Source organism: Lagopus muta, chromosome 5 (assembly GCF_023343835.1).
Source record: "Lagopus muta isolate bLagMut1 chromosome 5, bLagMut1 primary, whole genome shotgun sequence".
Lineage (NCBI taxonomy): Eukaryota > Metazoa > Chordata > Aves > Galliformes > Phasianidae > Lagopus > Lagopus muta.
The window spans coordinates 34,380,700-34,398,768 of NC_064437.1; the positions used below are offsets into that span (position 1 = coordinate 34,380,700).

Consider the following 18,069-nt stretch of genomic DNA (forward strand, 5'->3'; position numbering starts at 1 on the left):
CCAAAGAAATGCAGCTCCAAACCCAACAGTCCTCCAGGTTCCTCAGCTCCTTCAAGAAATCAGTAGTGCTGTTCCTGCTTCGAATTTTTCTTAGGCTTTTCCTTATTTTTAGTTGCCATTAACCACATCTGAGTGACTTCCCTGAGCACTGTGATGCAGAAGGGGCTCTGTCCTGCGGGATGATTGGATGGTGAGGCACTGGAACAGCCGTCCAGAGAGGTTGTGGATGCCCTGTCCATCCCTGGAGGTGTTCAAGGCCAGGTTGGATGAGGCCCTGAGCAGCCTAGTATACTGTTGGATATGGGGGGTGGCGGCCCTGCCTGCAGCGGGGGGTTGGAACGTGCTGACCCCTGAGGTCCCTTCCTACCCAAGCTGTTGTGTGATTCTGTGATGCTGCTGTCCAGGACTGCCTTGCACGCAGGCAGCACAGCGCAGCACCCTTCAGACAGAGTGTGATGTGGGGCCTACTGCCTTTCCTCTTTATGTTTTGGTATATGGCTGCCAGCGCTGGAGCCCTGAAGAGATAGGCCTCAGAGCTGCTGACTGGAGGGCTGCCCAATGACCACGAGCAACAGAGGAACAGCTTGCTCATTAGGTGATGCTGTGACACGTTATTGGCAAGCTAATCTGGGCAAGTATGTTCTTGAATGAGATGTATATGTAAGCATTTTAAGTGCCCCGTTAATCAAATGCTTGAATGATAAGGTCACTGCATTCTCGGGCTTTGCTCATGTTCTTTTTTTTTCTGCCTTAAACATATTTAAACTACGTATTTGGGGCTTTCCCTCTGGTTCGCCAGAAGCCAATAAAACCCTACCGAGGACAAGAAGGGATTAAGAATGGAGCAGGAGCTCTCCAAGCTTTCGCTAGCGGCCTGAGGCGGGCGAACCCCGCAGCACGTGGTCAGAGGGCGGCCGGGGGGCGGTGCCAGGCGGCGGCACGGAGCGGCGGCGGCCGCGTGAGTGCAGGGTCGGGGGCTACCGGGGGGCCGGGGCGGCGGTGCGGGTGCCCTGCGATGGCTGCGGGGCCGCTCCGAGCGGCGGGCGACGCGGCAGAGTGCCTATGTCAGCCCTGCCGGGAGGCGCCGCCGCGGCCTTCTGACCTTGCGCTACCCCCAGGGGGTGAGGGAGCGGGAGGTTGCGCCCGCGGGGCTGATTCGCCCATCCTTGCGGTGTGATGTTTGGGCTGATCGCCGTTTTGTTGCGTCGTTTAGGCGGAGAGTGAGTGGGCGCAGTGAAAGACAAAGGTCCTGTGTTTCGTTCTTAGCTCTGTTCCCAGCGCCTCGGCGCGATGCCTGGTGCGCTCGGGCTGCAAAGCCTCGGAAACCCCTTTGGACTGCTTCGAGCTCTGCTGGCCTCGTTCTAATCGGAGACAGAAGCAGGCACTGGGTTCAGAATGGGGGTGTGCCCAGAGCCTCGTGCTGCTACTTGGTTGATGCTTGGTGCTGCTGCTGCTGCCCTGCTGGGTGGAATAGACACTTGTATTGATTATCCTGTATTTCTGCTTTTAGTAGTAAATTATTCTGCTGTTGGAACAGTGTGATGTGAGGAATGTGGAAACTGAAATACAAGGAAAGCAAAAATATAGGGGGGAAATATGTCTTAATTTGAGCTTGACTGTGCAGTTCCTGCTGGAGGGAGCAATTGCTGCCATTTACCAGGCCCACAGTTCTGTGTTTGCCATACTTTGCTGAGCATAGCAGATCTGTTGGTATTCCCCTATTTTCTCCTTTGCAGACCACTATGGTGCTTAGCTTTTCAGCTGTGGACCCCAGCGGACCCAGCTGTGAGCTCAGTCTGTGGTATCTACACATAAGCACTTCTTGCAGTTCTGTGCTTCAGTGCTTCATCCCACCTGTGCAGCATCTCTGCATGCTGGTTGAGCAGAGATTTGAGTTGTCCCAGGCACATATTGAGCAGCCCATTCCCTCTGAATATCACACAGAAGATAGAAAATTGGAAGATTTTCCAAGTGTAAGAGATGCTTAAAAGGAAAAAGTAGACGAGATGTGGGTTTGTGGCATGTCTTGAAAACATTATCCAAATGGAGAGTACAGATTGCATGGTTTAACAATAGTCTTCCTTTCCAAGGAAAGAGTATTGTTCCCTTGCTTGACACAGTAACTTTCTCTTCCAATCCCACCCAGCTGAGTAGAGCAGTGAAACGTGCAGGTTGGGGAGAAACCTGGAAAGAAGGCTGCTGCTTTTGACACAGGGAGTGATTTGCAACAGGATCTTTGCAGTGAAAGAAAGAAAAAGAATCACTAACATTATAAAAAAAAACCAAAGGAAAAAAAAAAAAACCTAAATTCATGCCTTCAGAATGTTAGGAGGGTGCTGTGTATGTTGATTTTGGCATTCAAAGGACATTGCGGGTTGGCAGGGACTGCTGGTCCAACCCCTGCTTAAAGCCAGGCTGATCTTGGAGTTGGATAGGTGGGTGTATTTTGCAATCCCTAAAGGTATTTAAAAGCTCATCAAATCCTGATGAGCGTGTCACTGGGTTATTGGGAGTTGTAAATGTTCTTTAAAAGGAGCTAATTACAAAGATATTTATAATCTGGTGACTCATTTCTGGTGGTATGTCTCATAAAAAAGTAATCAGCTCAAACCTGTGCTTGGGATGTGCAAGTTGTGACAAATCTCCGAAAGACGATTAGGCTCATGATGGGAGGGAAGAGAAGGGATGAAGAAGCAGCGGTCAGAATCAACTTGTGAGAGCAGTTTTTGATCACAGAATCACAGGATGGCCCAGGTTGGAAGGGACCTCAAGGATCATGAAGCTCCAATCACCCACCACATGCAGCCTCCCCATTTAATACCAGACCAGGCTGCCCAGGGCCCCATCCAACCTGGCCTTGAACACCTCCAGGGATGAACAGGGCATCCACAGCCTCTCTGGGCAGCTGTTCCAGCACCTCACCACTCATAGTGAAGAACTTCCCCCTGACATCCAACCTAAATCTTCCCTCCTTCAACTTCAAACCATTTCCCCTTGTCCTGCTGTTATCTGCCCTTTCAAAGATCAGAGGATATGTGGCAGTGCAGTCTGCCTTGTGGCAGTGCTGGCTGAGTGTTTCCACTTCTGCTTGTTCTTAGGAAAAACATGCAAGTAAATCTGTGTGTGCTGCCATGACTCTGACAACTGGAATACACAAATTTTCCAGTGTTTTTTGACACAGCTGCAGCAGGTCGTGTTTATGCTGCTAAAATAAATGTTTAAGGATAGCTATCCTCTTAATGACATTTGTGGGTGGCAGGGAAATGAGACATCTAGAGAACCATGTTTCAATTGGTCTTCTTGACGCGAGGTGAAGACCATCAACCAACTCTTACAGCAGGGCTGAGACTTGGCTTGTTTAAATTTGGGTTAGCTAAGTACTGACAGACCAGAAAACAACTCGCTCTTATCTTGGGAATCTCTGATGGTCACCACAAAACCACACCAAAAAAAAAAAAAAAAAAAGTCTTTTTTTTTTTGTTTTCTTTGGCTTCTCTCTGCAAAGAGAAGTGCTCCATCACTTGTGGAGGCTTTGAGGACTGGTGATGTTTGCAGAACCGAGAGCTCTGATAGTTCTGGAGAAAAGGAGGCTCTTCAGCACTGCGGAGGGTGGCATTTTTTAACAGGCTGACGTCTCCTTCGTTGCTGCCAGGGCTGTTTTTGTTGTCTGGGCGCGCGGAGGAGGGCAATTAGAAGTAAAAAGGACCGAATACAGAAGGAAGACACTTATTGTGAAAATGCGCGGCTCTAAAAACAAACCAAAAAACTTGAGCGCGGCTTCTAACTGCGTTCTCAGCTTCACGAGCGCGGAGCGATCGAAGCGTTAAGCCCGGCTCGGCGGGGATTGGACAGCTGCTCTGGCGTAAGCGCTTCGGGCCGTCACAGAGCGCATAGCCCAGGAGGAGAGGCAGGGCGGCTGAGCCCCGACGCTGCCCGCCCGTCCCTCGGTGCGCTCCGCTCCGCCGCCCGCTGCTGCCCGGGGCTCTGCTGGCTGCCTTGGGTGAGTGCGCGCCTTCTGGAGCCGCTCGGGGTGCCCCGTCCTGCCTGCTGCTGGGGGCGGTCATCGAGGCTCTGATGGAGGGACAACGCTTTTGGGGTGGCAGAAGGTTGCGGTGTTGCTTGGTAGGGGAGGAAAGTCGGTGCGGTGCATGCCAAGGTGGTTTATGTACTGGTATGCTGGGGAAATTTAATTGGCTGACGGACAGTTGGCAGAATTATGCTCTTCGTTCTGCTGTTTCTTCACTATGAGGGAGGTGAGGTGATGGAAGAGCTGCCCAGAGAGGCTGTGGATGCCCTGTCCGTCCCTGGAGGTGTTCAAGGCCAGGTTGGACGGGGCCCTGGGCAGCCTGGTCTGGTATTAAATGGGGAGGTTGGTGGCCCTGCATGTGGTGGGGGGTTGGAGCTTCATGATCCTTGAGGTCCTTTCCAACCTGGGCCATTCTGTGATTCCATCTCCTTGCTTGTTCAAATAGCAAAAGATCACACATCTGGATGAGTTTTTTTTCAGTTAACAGAGCCCGAGGAGCCCAATTAGACCAAAGAGGTGTGTTGGCTAAGATAGTGATCTCTGTATCGAGACTACAGCTGGGTGATGTGAAATAATGGAGGGAAGCTGGCTTTCAGCAATGCTAATGATGGCAGCACTAATGATAATGGTCATAAAAAAAAAAAAGCAAAGCGGGAAGTTGCTTGTTTAGTAGTTGTCACAAACTTGGCAGCACTTTTGTACACAAATGAAATGAAAGAATTAGGAGAAGAGCATCTCCACTAGGCAAGATGGGAAAGAATATCTGGATCTGGGAGGGAATGGGGCTATGGCCTTTTGGTGTGCCACGCAGATTGGAGCATCAGGGCAACACACTTTCAATTACATTTTGGTTGTTCTGAAAGCTGGGGTCAGGATGGTCTCTGATACAAATTAGATGCACAAATCAAAAAATGTCCTTACAAGCACTTGAAAAAAGTATGTAGACAAAGCAGATAAGGACAAGGAGAGTTTCCCCATGTTACAAATAAGCCATGAAGTTAGGTTCTGTTATCTGCACCTTGTTTGTGTAAACTGCCCTTGTTTCCTGCTCAGGCTCGTCATCCAAAATCCCAGTCTATCTCTGGGATTTTCATGTTTCGAGGTACTGTGGTCCTGTCTTCCTCAGCACCAAGTGTAGCATTATATGGTGCTACCAGGAAAAAAAATCTTTTTTTCAGTATACTTCTAGCTATTTCTGCAGGTAGGCAGGCAGTTCATTGTATTTGGTTCTCAGAGGCATTCTGGAACTGGTTTTAAGGATGGAAATAGAGATTTTCACCTGGAAAAATCTGGGCAATGTGTCTGACTCGAAAAGTGGAGTCTACTCCTGGTTTATACTTTCTGAATTCTAGCAGCAGTTAGCTGTGGAGACAAACGTGGTGTGTGTTTCTGGTCTGTTGCCAGTCACAGTTCAAAACAGTGACGTTTTTCCTATGTTTTTAGGGGAAAAATATTATCTTCTGTTCAAAACTGTATATACAGGCAGCAATAGTCACCTAAAGAGCGTGTCTGGGAATGGGGTCTTGCAGATGGCTGTAGAAAGTATTTGATTCTCTACTGTGTAAACCTAAAGTTGAGTGACTTATGAGATCTGCAGCCCTTTGTAACACCTAACTGTTGTGATGTAAACGAGCAGTGACTTTTTACCCTGCTAAAACTTTTGTGACTTTTGTACCAGTTCTTGCTCACAGCTGGATCTTGAATTTTATCCCAGGCTAAACTTGCTTTCCTCTTCCCTCTCTGGAAGGTGGCTGTCAGCCCTTCCCAGTCTTGTGAAACCTATGCAAAGGTCAGGATTGGGTACTGGAGTCTTCAGCAGGGAGCTGCTGGTTAATAAAACTGCCATGAAACCAGAGTTGCTGATAACAATGAGCAGTTCGTGCTTTTTAGATGTGAGCCAGCATATCTAATGGCTTCCATTGCAGTGTTATCTGTTCTGATCAATGGGTGTGAAATTAAGTTGTTTGTTCCTGAGGTGATCTAGGTTTGTAAGAGTGGAAGTTGATCAGGATATCGAAAGTGGTGTCCAGGGCATGTTTGTAATGTTAATTTTTTTTTGTACCTAATGAAATGGGTTGCAAGTTTAAATATTTCTTTCTGTAGAAAATACTGCTGAGCTCTGCTCTTGGCTCTGTGCCTGCTTTGGTTCATACACTGAACTGGGAACAGGAAAGATTACCAGTTCCTCCTTATCCAGCATTATTGGTATTCAGTATTAGAGCTGATGTTTCTTTTTCTTTCCAGAAATGTCCTTCCTACCTGACTTTGGCATCTTCACTGTGGGCATGTGGTCGGTTGGTCTCGGAGCCATCGGTGCAGCCATAACAGGGATTGTGCTTGCCAACACTGACTTCTTTTTGTCCAAGGCAGAAAAAGCAACACTAGAATTTTTGGAGGGGATAGAGCTAAAAACTTTGGGGTCAGGTAAGATTCTGGATGTTTGAGCTGTTGTTTGATATGTTTGAGGAAAGAACCTCTTTATGACCAAGGCTGGAAATGCTGAAGAACAGTGAAGTGTGCATAGAAGGTTTAATTTTCCTGAATCAGAGATTATCTGTAGGGGATACAAGATTTCATGCAGACCAAGTGAGGTGTCTAAAGAGTTTCTCTTAGTCTTTTCTAGTTTTAGGAAGTAGTTGAGTGTTCTTGATAGCAGATGATTCTGGTGAAGGAAAAGCAACCGGTATTTCTAGAAGGTCTATTTCAAATTATAATACAGTTGATGTGTATAATTTTCAGTATGTGTGAAGACACACACTGAAAAAATCAATAAAGCAAGTAATACTGTTATATACATGGAAAACTTCTCTGAATGGTAGAATTAGAATTGTATTTGAATGTGGAATTCTCTGCAATGCTTCCAGTTGCTCCTTCAAGGATCAATCATTGTAAATAAGGGTGGTTGATATTATTGTTGATGCTTTTTTTCCTCTATAAACAGAGCCAAGAACATTCAAAGCAGGTGAACTGTGGAAGAAGAATGGTGCAGTGATCATGGCTGTGAGAAGACCTGGATGTTTTTTGTGCAGAGAGGTACTTACTTGCTGAATTTGGGGGCTAATTAGGATGAGTTAAGCTCTACTTTTATGGATTCCCTTTGAATAAAGGGAAGAGGTGAGCAGGATAGTTATCATACACATCTGAAGCATCTGAAAGATACTATCCTAGCACAAACTGGTTACTGGCTAACAATGTACTAGTTTTAGTTTTCTTTGCAGCAGGTGTATAGATTGAGTCTTGAGTATTTTCCTTCTGAAGGTGATTAATGCTTTATTTTTACATCTGCCAGAGATCTAGCAGACAGTAATTAGAAATGGAGACTACCCAAAACTCAGTTATTTATGAGTCTTAGGAGCTAGTCATAGAGATTTATTTTGGACATATGGAATATGAGCTAGGTACTGTCTGGTCAAAAGCAATCAAAGATTGGACTGGCAGAAATCCATCAGATAAAGCTCACCTGCAAAAAAACAGGTCGGTGAAGGGGATTCCCTCACTAATCTGGATGCTGAATGGGTGCTGAATGGGAGGCAGGAAGGCAAAGATTGTGAAGGTAAGGAGAATGTGTTACGAAAACTCCCTGTTTCCTCACCAGCAGTCTATGTAGACTTGTACTGGTTGATAACAGGGTGGGTTGAGAAGCAGGATTTGATCCTTAAGCTGGCATTAGGCTTCTTGGGTGGAGGTGGAAAGTGACACTTAGAATGCAATTTGAATGTAAGATGTGCCTGGAAACAGTTGTAATGTGCAACTTGGCCGTTATTTTTCTCATAGCTAGGGGGAAAAAGTTATTATGTTCTTACTTGCTGCTCCATAAAATAGTACTTACATATTGTAGCCACTTAAGTAAGGTATCTTCTCCCGTCAGTAATATCTGCTTAAATATGTGTAGGACTAATGGAAGGCATTAAACTACTTTGTCCACTGAACAGGTGTCGTGTAGACAGAAGGAAAATGCCCTGCATGCCTGTTTCGATACAGTCAGACTGGAATTGAGTAAAGTTTTTTTTCAAAGCTCTTTTCCTAAGTCATAGTAAAAAACCCTTTTCTTTCAGGAAAAATTTGGGAAGGAAAGATTTAAATTTTCTGATTCTTGCTTTTGTTTCAAAATTTTGGATTATTAACAGAGGCAGTCACTGTATAGCTCAGCTAAATATGGCAAAGAATTATTTTGTATTTTAAATGCAAAAATGATTGAAATACATTTTAAATTCTCTAAACTGAAGTTATTTTGGGTTGCTTTTTACCCAAAGCATTTTTGTGAGTTGATGCTTGACTTTATCCAGGTAGAAAACTCTCTAACTCCAATATGGTGTTAAAAAGCTGACATTACTTTGTTCCTCACACCACGTACCAGGTGACTCAGTAAGTCAAGTGCACCTTCTCAGAGTTCATGGTCTACATTTAAACACTTAATGCATACATATGCAGTACATCAGCATGCATATTCATTCTTTTCTAAGAATTCATTAATGTATATTAATATCCCTCTGGGGGATGCACAGTTGCATCTAAGGTGGTCATAAGACCACCTTCTTCCTCCCCTTTATTTTTCCTTCAGCTTCAGTGCAGTGACCTTTGGCTGACCTGTAGCTGTTCTTCCACAATTTGGCAAATTGCCATTACTTTTTAATGCCATAATGAGCAACGTTCTGTCTTGATACACTACAGCTCAAAACAGTTTATGTGGAACTCAAGAAATAAGTCCTTGCCCCTGGTGGGTGCAAAGATAAATCATAGAATTATAGAATGGCCTGGGTTGAAAAGGACCACAGTGCTCATCTGGTTTCAGCCCCCTGCTGTGTGCAGGGTTGCCAACCAGCAGACCAGGCTGCCCAGAGCCACATCCAGTCTGGCCTTGACTGCCTCCAGGGATCCGCAGCCTCTTTGGGCAACATCAAGTAGTCTTATTGTGAAGCACTTCTTTGAAACAGAGTCACTGAGAAAAACAAGGCTGTCCACATACCAGAAAAAGCTGGATTAGAAAGTCTTAGAACTAGCACACATTGATTCCTTTTAATAAACTGATACATTGGTCTTTCAGCTGATATATTGATCCTTATTGCTAGGACATCCTTTATCACAGTTGGTTTCCGCTATCTTCTACTTTGGGAAGGAACTCCCAACTTTGTTCTTGCTGACAGTGCCAAGAAGGAACATGTATGTGCCTGGACTCAGAGTTTATGTAATAGAGGAGCCTATTGCTCTAGACTGGAACATCATTTCTCAGACACGTAGACTGTTACATCCCAATACAAACTTGATTTGTTGATTATGAAAGTTTTGAACTGTATTAAAAAAAAAAATCCAGACAAAATAGCCATTAGCCACCCACGTCCCCCCCACCCCATTGTTTTTTTAGGAAGAACATTAAGGCAGTTTGTTCAAGGAAGAATATAAAATAATTAGCAGATATTTATGAGCAGAAAAGAAAGGTGTGACAAGCCTAAGCAATGATCCTTTAAGCCTTACACTTTCCTACTTACTGTTTCCTTTTGATGTTGATTCATCCTTTTCATTTCCTCTGGAAAATATCAAGAGTAGTGATCTATAGTGCTATGCTTACCCTTTCAGCTACTGATATCTTTCTCTAATGTCTTTTGTCTGTTTGCCCTATCTATGTACTTATATTTCCTAAATTCTGGATAACCCACACCCACAAACCTTTGAGTTAAGGCATAGCACGTAGCTGACTGACAGTGTTCAAGCAAATGTCCTTTTTTTTTTTTTTAAACAAGTGTAGAGTTCTTTTGTGGACTTTTGTCCAATAAAAATGAATTATCTCAATTGGAGAAGCCTTGGAGACCTTTGCGCAAGCTGTGGGAGCAGGGGTTTCTTCAGCAGAACAAAAAGGCAAGGAGATGAATGGCAATATATATGTATTTATACACCAGAAAAAGTAATAAAGCAATATTGCTTCTGAGATAGTGAAAGTGTATGAAGAAATTTCTTGTTCATTTTCACTGGGAAATCTAGGGAGGAGGGTGCGTTTTCACTCCATTACTTACTCTAGACTTATATATTATGTTCCTGCATTGAACACTCAAGTGCTTCACACAAAGCCTGACATCATTATGATACGTTTCTTTTTGGGTAAAGATGTGAGACCCAGGCCTGGGAAAGGTAGGTGATGTACAGGCAGGATCTTTTTACTGTTCTGTAAATGCTTAAAAAATAGTTGAAGCTGTGGCACAAGCAAAGCAAGCATAGAACTTGGAATTAACAGTGTGTTTTCTCTAGGATTTTATTATTTTTTCCAGAGAATGCTCCAAAAGTTTTCTTTCTTGCTTAGTGAAGAAAATTGCAGTAAACTTAACGAAGACCGGCCTACAAGTAGATCTTTAATGTCTAACCTACAGATGAGTCTCTATTTTGCACCTGAAGCTAGAATTTATGTGTTTCAGATGCTCTAAAATTTAAGGTGAAGCTTTCTAGCTTCCATCTACTGCCTGAAATGTTCTTTTTTTGTTTCATAGGAGGCTTCTGAGCTTTCCACTCTGAAACCTCAGCTGTCCAAGCTGGGTGTTCCTCTCTATGCTGTTGTAAAAGAGAAGATAGGGACCGAAGTTGAGGATTTTCAGCATTATTTCAAAGGAGAAATCTTCCTGGATGAAAAGGTATAATGAAATCACTGCTATTTTCCTTTTTTTTTTTTCTTAATACCAAGCTTATGGATATCCTCTTTGAAGAGCTTGTATGATACAGATAGAAAGTATTCTGAATGAAACGTTGTAGTTCAAGAGGTTAAGTTTCCCCTCCTTGTATGGGAACTGCTGAGTCACGGCCTGAACCTCTGATTGATCACCTGAGGCGAGCCATGAGTCAGCCAGAGGAGCACAGGTGAAGGCAATTCACCTGTGCTGCCGGAAGGGTTGGAGCCTGGCTCCACCTCTCCTAGACCCATTTAAGAGCTGGCTACCAGTGGGGATGGATCTCATCTGGAGATCCTCTCTGTGGGAGTTGTGTGAGTGAGCCCAGGATAGGGGTAAGCTTTCTATCTATTCTCTTCTTGTTATCGTAATCTGCTTTGCCAAACTCTCTTGTTTATTTTGTAATTACAACATCTTAATATTCATTGTTTACACACCTTCCTCTTTAACAGATACAGTCTGTTAATATTAATTCTGTTCTTGCACTGTCCTTGTGACTTGCTGTTGTTAATAATGTATGAATCAAGGTCTGAAGGTAGAAGACAATTAGTTCAGCAAGTGCAGCTCTAATTATGATGTGGCTTGTCCCATTATCATAGAATGCCATAGGATGGCCTGGGTTGAAAAGCACCACAATGATCATCTGGTTCCAACCCCCTGCTACATGCAGGGTCGCCAACCAGCAGACCAGGCTGCCCAGAGCCACATCCAGCCTGGCCTTGAATGCCTCCAGGGATGGGGCATCCACAACCTCCTTGGGCAACCTGTTCCAGAGCCTCACCACCCCCTGTGTGGAAAAACTTTCTCCTGATATCTTACCTAAACCTGCCCTGTCTCAATTACATAGGCACATACTGTATTGCCAGTTTAATGTCCTGCAAAACTACAGGCCTGCTTACTCCTTAATACAGAGGACGCGTTTAGAAATCATCTGGCTTCTGAAAGAAATATTCAAAACTGATGAAAAGATGCCTTTATTTACCATTCTCACTCTGTCTGTTTAAAAGAAACTGATTAAAAAAGAGGGTTGATGAAATTTTAGGACTTCAGCACCTATTTAAACAGCACTTTTATTGCTGTAGTTCAAAAATGAGAAAAAATGCACATATCACCAAGTGCTCTTTGTTCTCAACAGTGTTGGTGTAGATGATTGTGCTTAAATAGCTGTGGATCATAGTTCAAAAGACACATAAAGGGAGGCAGTAATCCTAGTTGGCCGTGTGGAAGTAAACGGTCATGTGGTGTGTAAGAAATTAGTTCAGGTGCAATTTCTTTACAGCTCTGCCTGTTCATCTTTTCTATTTACGGTCCTTTTTGGATACAGGGTTGTAACGTCTCCTGAATTTAATTTGGGAGAAGTCCTTTTCACTTTGCTGTTTTCTGTTTAATTGCAGAGAAGCTTCTATGGCCCACGCGAACGAAAATTGATGCTGTCAGGCTTCTTCCGCATTGGAGTCTGGCAAAATTTCTTCCGTGCTTGGAAAAATGGTTATAGTGGTAACCTGGAAGGAGAAGGGTTCACTCTGGGAGGAGTATATGTGATTGGAGCAGGAAGACAGGTAACAGCAAACCTGCTGGCAGGTTTCTCTTTTGTAATTACTCATTTGCTTATCAGCTGATCTCTTCTGAGGAGCCTGGGATTAGTGTATGACTTTTTTTTTTGTGTGTGTGTGTATTTATATAGGGTATTCTATTGGAGCATCGTGAGAAAGAATTTGGTGACAAAGTCAGCCTTCCATCTGTCCTTGAAGCTGCTGAGAAGATACAGCCACAGGTTTCATCAGCTGAAAAATAGTTGCACGTTTTTCTGATCACAGCTTGAAATGTAGAACATATCTGTTTCTTGAATGTGCAATTTAATTGCTTCTTAACTATTTAGTGATTAGTGCCGAAGAAAGGTTCTCTTTTCAAATGTAATAACTGGGGAAAACCCTTTCAGATTTTTTGTGGCTTTACTGTCTTTCGGGTGGTCAGAGTTGCAGCTGACTTTTTGTGTCTGACTGTATTAATGAAAGGCTGGGTCTAAAATCTGACGTAGCCTAGATGTTTTCAGTCAGAGACAGTCGGTTGAAAGCCTGTCTACCTAGGGGAGCAAAACCTTGCTAAACCTGGAGAAATTAACCTAAGGTTGAAGGGTAATAAAACTTTATGTGGATGAAATGTCTTCACTCTTTTTTTTTTTCTTTTTTTTTTCCTTAACACATAAACACATCTGTATTTCTAAGAAATCATCTGGTCCAATTCCTGTCTCTACGCAGAACCACCCAAAATTCAAACTCTACCCAAGTGAGTTTCTTGTTAATTAAAGGTTCTGAGAATTCCAGCTGTTTGTGTGATTGCCTGTGAGGAAGATAGAAGACATCTAATGTTCTCTCCAGAAGATAATTGTGATATGAGAGCGAGTTCCTTTTTGTGTTTGTGATTCTAAAAAATGGGAAACAGTATGAAAAAAAACAGACTATGTAGAGCTTCCATTTCTAAATGTTCTGCATCAAGTGTCCTAGAATATCCTTAACCAGCTGGCGTATGTATGAAATAACTTTGGGAGGGGGAGAAAAAATGTGGGCTGGAACATAATGAGATAGCAAAATAATTAAACAATTAATGTTTTGTCCTGGCAGGATACAATTCATACCTGTCATTCTACTCTTCTGGCCTTAAAATTTATGAAACTTTGCTGCATCATTGATACAGAAGGCAGGGATTCTTTGTACCTCTGAAACTTTGGTAATAAGCCTGTTATTGTTATTTTTGGTACTAGTATTGTTTTGTTATATTGTTATTTTGCCTAGCCATATGTATGGTCATGCATGGTGATGACTATATGAAAACTAAAAGCCTAAACTTCACAAGCGCTGAAGAGTGGTATTGATTTGTGTTAAATCAGTTGTGCAAGTTCTGCAATTACGTTGTTATGGGTAAAATCCTGACTTAAAATGTCTAAACAGACCTAATTTTAACTAATATGCACTCTTCATAGTTTTTTGTTCACTGTTGCCTGAAACAGCACTAGCATTGAGGATTTTGGGACAAAATCTATATTCATCTGTGTCTTCTTCCATATTTGTTTCACAAAATCTAGTTAGATGTTTATGTGCATGTTCTCAGTTGTACTGACTGTCTTGGTTAGTTTAGGTGCTTGAATAAAATAAGTGTCCTGGTATTGTATGAAGGTGTTTAGGTTAAAAGCAAAAAGCTTTAGTATGGGGTTCTTAGTTTTTAGGTTTTCAGAACCTGATGCTTGTGATGGTGTTAAGGAGTTGAGACACTAAATGACAGAGTGGAGATGGGCTCCAATGGAATCCAGAGCAGCCGGAGAACTGCCATGAGTTTGCCCCAAGAAGAAAAGAATTCTCTGAAGGCTCTTTGTCCTGTTTTTGTATTGTTTTAAGAAAGTACCGAAACGTGAGTGCTCACCTAACAGTTGTCTTTGACAGGCATGTTGTTATTTGGAGTGCAGGTGGTAGGAAACACAAAAGAGATGATGGAAGAAATACCTGAGAGCTGCTGTTTCTTACCGTGCAAGATGCTACTAATAAAAAGGAACTTACAACAGGAGCAGACTTCTGCATCACAACTCTTACTGAGTTTTGAGTTGTGCTTTACTTGCAGTGGGAATGGGAGGCTTTGTCCTTTGCAGAGGACAGATGCTGCAAAAAGACAGGCAAGCAAGTACTGAGCTCAGAGAGATCTGGATTTCAGGCCTTGTTCCAGTGGCTGTTTACACATTTTACGTAAACAATCCTTGGAGTATGGGCTGGAAGACAGATAAATTCCAAGAAATGTCATGTCAAGTACTTCAGAACTCGCTAAGCCATGTACTTGAAGTTTTGTTGGATGTGCAGTTGAATTTCACCCTTTCTGGCAGAGTTTGCCTATGGTTCTTTTGAGTCAAAGTCCCGAAGGTCTCTTATGAGATAAAAGCCACTGTGTTGCAGCCCTGCTGTTATTCCAACAAAAAGGCTATTGTTTTGTGGCCCTGGAAATCAAGTCAGGAAACCACTAGGTCTAGCATTTAGAACATTTAGCCAAAGGGTAATGGCTGTTAAGTATGTACGTCACTAATGCTATAACATGATGAAGCATACGCTTAAGCATAGAAATGGTTTTAGAACTGCAAGTTCTCTATGCTCCATCAGCAGAGGCATGCGTACAGTAACCATGTGAGACCTCCAAATATGGGAATGTGCCTTCTGTCACTGTTAACAGCAGCAGTTCGTGTAAACAGCTGAAGGAACAGTGTTCTTCTGGATTTGAAAGGTATATACATTTACTCACATGTCAAAATTCTTTAACCACATCTTTCAGAGGTCAGCATAAATTTGGAGATACAAAAAGTACAAATGACATTTGAAAACGTTGAGAATTAGTGATTAAACTTTTTTTTTTAATAAGCCAGCCTCGGGATTATTTGGAGTTGCCTCATTCTTTCCAAACTCCACGTTGACAGAATACAAATGCAGAGGAGGGAAGATACGTGGTGCCTTGGAGCAGTTAGTAAGGCTATGAAAAGGGCAGTCTCAAGGAAAATAAAGGGGCAGAGAACGGCAAGGGAGGAGCCATTCAATCGCATGTGAATTCCCAGTGACAGGTACTGTTCAAGGTCTGAACGCCTGGTTTAAGAAAATGTTTTCTTCTGTAAGTGTTGATTAAAAAATAGTATTTTTAATGTTGTTGATTTTGTTGTGTCAACAGCTACCTCTGCTGGCCCTGTTCCTTACTCACATTTAAAGCTTTGATGTTTTCTTCATTTAACACAAGTATACAGTAAGTCTTTTGTCAGTGCACCAAATACAACATCACAATTGAACACTCAGTTGCTTACTGGAAATTCTAATGCTGGGAGCACTAATAATTGGAAACTTTCTTATTCTGGGTTTGAACAATAAAACTCTCCTGTAGTATTTTCTTTTCAATTACCTTTCCCTTGTTTCTTTGAAAGCCTGCCATTCATTTTTTCATTTGGTACAGAAATAAGGTTAGGATAAAAACCTTTTTAAAAAAGGAATATTCTGTGAAGCCGGGGGGGGGGGGGGGGGGGAGGGGTAGGTAGGTGTCATACAGGAAAGTGCTTTTTACCTTAAAAGATGCCTTTGTAAAACTTTAAAATGTATCAATGGTGTTTCCTGTCTTTGGTGTTCTTTTAAATCCATGAGAACAATGATTTGCCTCATAGGGTGTTTTCTGTTTGTTTCCTGTTCTGCATTTTTGTTTCCCTGTGTGTGTTGTCCGTTCCCATGGCTGTCAGATGCCTGTAATTGGTGCCATTTGCAAATATACACAACCAGAATGGAACGCCAAAGGATCACTGCCATTTTTGTTCTGATGTGTTTCCTGAGATGCACTCTGACAGAAATAAAAGAATGAGAAAGCTCTTTTTATTCCCTAGCCGCTGGATGTCACTGCTTCCCTAGCCAAAGTGACGGTCAGAAGAAAACCCGATTTTTGTTTTCTGCAGTAAAAGATTTGCATAACAAAGGCGCTAGAAACAGAGCACTGTAGGTCTCGATTAGTCTAGAAGAAAGCCGTGGGGAAAGACATTTATTTTGCGATATTTTTCCTTGTGTGAACCTTTAAGCTTTTTAAAATGATAAAGGAAAGCTATACTATATTGAATGATAGAGTCTGCGGCGTATAAGTGTTTCCAAATGAGTGCGGAGGGGATGAATTATTAACAGACTCGCTATAATCCTCACCAGTGTTTCATGTTTTACTGATACTAGTTCTAGACACCGCCGGTGTGCAAAGGGCTTCTCAGTGGTGCAGAAGAGGTACAGTATCAGCTGCTACCAGCAGAGGGCGCTGAGAAAACGGAGAACACGCTGTGGCGAAACGACGAACGAAGTTAAATCACCAGTTTGGTCTGACCACGCTAAATTATATGTGATATCTAAAAAACACCGCCCACATTCTTTTTTTTTTTTTTTTTTTTTTTTTTTTTTTTTTTTTTTCCTAACTGATCTGAGAAATCTTCTAAAGGTTTTCACCAAAATATTTTAACTAATCTTTTAGGTCTAGCTGCTGATTTCCCAGCACTTTAAGCCTCTCAGTTGATTCTGATCCCCACGCTCCTCTCTCTTAACCTCATAATTATCAAAATCATGTGTTAGTTCCAAATTTAACTCCCGCTCCCGGAAGCTTTCCTATAAAAATAGGAATTTATTCCACTGAAAATTTAAGCAGCTGTTAATGATAAAGCTGATGGCATACAGTGGAATTGGTGAATAGCTCTGGCCTTACTATTTTCCACCACCATGGAATAATGCCATAATGCATTAATCATTAATTTCGGGATATGCTCTGTAGTGGCTACGGAAAGCTGCACTAGCAAATCATTCATGATTGTGCCTGCAAAGTTAAGTGAAAGATCAGGTTTTTCTATTTTTATTCCTGTAGTGCTATTACACCCTCTTACTGCTGAAGTCTTTTAGAAGGCTATCAGTTTTCTCTTGTGCTTAGTTAGCATGTCTGCGAAGGATGAGATGTTTGCCCTAATTTTCTTGGCAACACAGTGAAGCACAAAGAGCAGACATAATGTCAAAAGCTAATAAATTGCATACAGAGAGATTGTTTGAAATGTCTCCATGCTGACAGTCAATTTGGTTAATTTGACTATGCTGCAACCACTGACCATTTTGCGAAGTCAATTTTAAATTGCGATTGATCCTTGTTTCTACTGATAGGAATCCCCATCTTCAGTTCACAGTGCTTAGTTCCTAAAGCTGCTCCCTCTGCTGCTGAACCTTAACAGTTACTATTGCCCGTTCTGTCCTATTGTGTTCTAAGTGATAAACATAATAATGAACACTGCCTTGGCTGTGGACTTTACCAAAAACATGGCTCAGCGCTCAGCAAAAGGTGACTGGAGTAGCTTCTGAGATGAGGAAGGGATCTCTTCTAGCTGTGATAATCTACTGACCTCTCTTATCTACTCCTCCTCATTTAGATCGCCCCTAAGATACAAGTGATCTTTCTTCAAGCATCATCTTTCAGCTTTACCAATCAATTCAATTTTATTCTGCTTCCTAAGAATCCTAAGCCACTATCATGCAATGATCTATAGGTGCATCTGCAGAATTAGAGATGTCTTTATCCACTCCCAGATGGGAGCCCTGAAGCGTGATCTATCTGAGGGCCAGGACAGCTGAGCCTAGCCAAGGCTCTCCAAGTGCTCAGCCTTTCCTGCCTTTGGCTTAAGCCAGCAGTCACAGTATTGGCACCTAAGGCATTCACAAATGCAATCTGTTGCATTTGTAAGAATTCAGGCTTTGAAGTCAGGAATAAAACATTCACATTAACATTTCTTTGAATAACTGCACGCAGGGGGTAAGAAGAAATCCCATTGAAGGGATGTGCAGAGGGCCTGCCCGCTCACGTTTCAGACGGAGCTCT

The 18,069-nt window shown here is 42.7% G+C and overlaps 1 protein-coding gene across 2 annotated transcripts; it reads left to right on the top strand.

Moving 5' to 3' along the window:
• Positions 1 to 824: 824 nt before the first annotated feature.
• On the top strand, positions 825 to 15,705 carry PRXL2A (peroxiredoxin like 2A). 2 transcript variants are annotated; one of them, XM_048944698.1, is made up of 6 exons: positions 825 to 958; positions 6,272 to 6,451; positions 6,969 to 7,060; positions 10,504 to 10,644; positions 12,072 to 12,236; positions 12,362 to 15,705. In XM_048944698.1, the coding sequence occupies exons 2-6, from the start codon at positions 6,274 to 6,276 to the stop codon at positions 12,470 to 12,472; spliced, it is 687 nt and encodes a 228-aa protein (XP_048800655.1). In that variant the 5' UTR covers positions 825 to 958; positions 6,272 to 6,273; the 3' UTR covers positions 12,473 to 15,705. The 2 variants fall into 2 exon arrangements, with proteins under 2 accessions (XP_048800655.1, XP_048800656.1); XM_048944699.1 differs by lacking the exon at positions 825 to 958 and adding an exon at positions 3,872 to 4,000.
• Positions 15,706 to 18,069: the final 2,364 nt, after the last annotated feature.

Bases quoted from the DNA above. Each gene is read 5' to 3' on its own strand.
- PRXL2A (XM_048944698.1), top strand. From the start codon at position 6,274: ATGTCCTTCCTACCTGACTTTGGCATCTTCACTGTGGGCATGTGGTCG. The intron at 6,452-6,968 runs GTAAGATTCTGG...CTCTATAAACAG, and splicing joins GCTAAAAACTTTGGGGTCAG to AGCCAAGAACATTCAAAGCA. The intron at 7,061-10,503 runs GTACTTACTTGC...TTTGTTTCATAG, and splicing joins GATGTTTTTTGTGCAGAGAG to GAGGCTTCTGAGCTTTCCAC.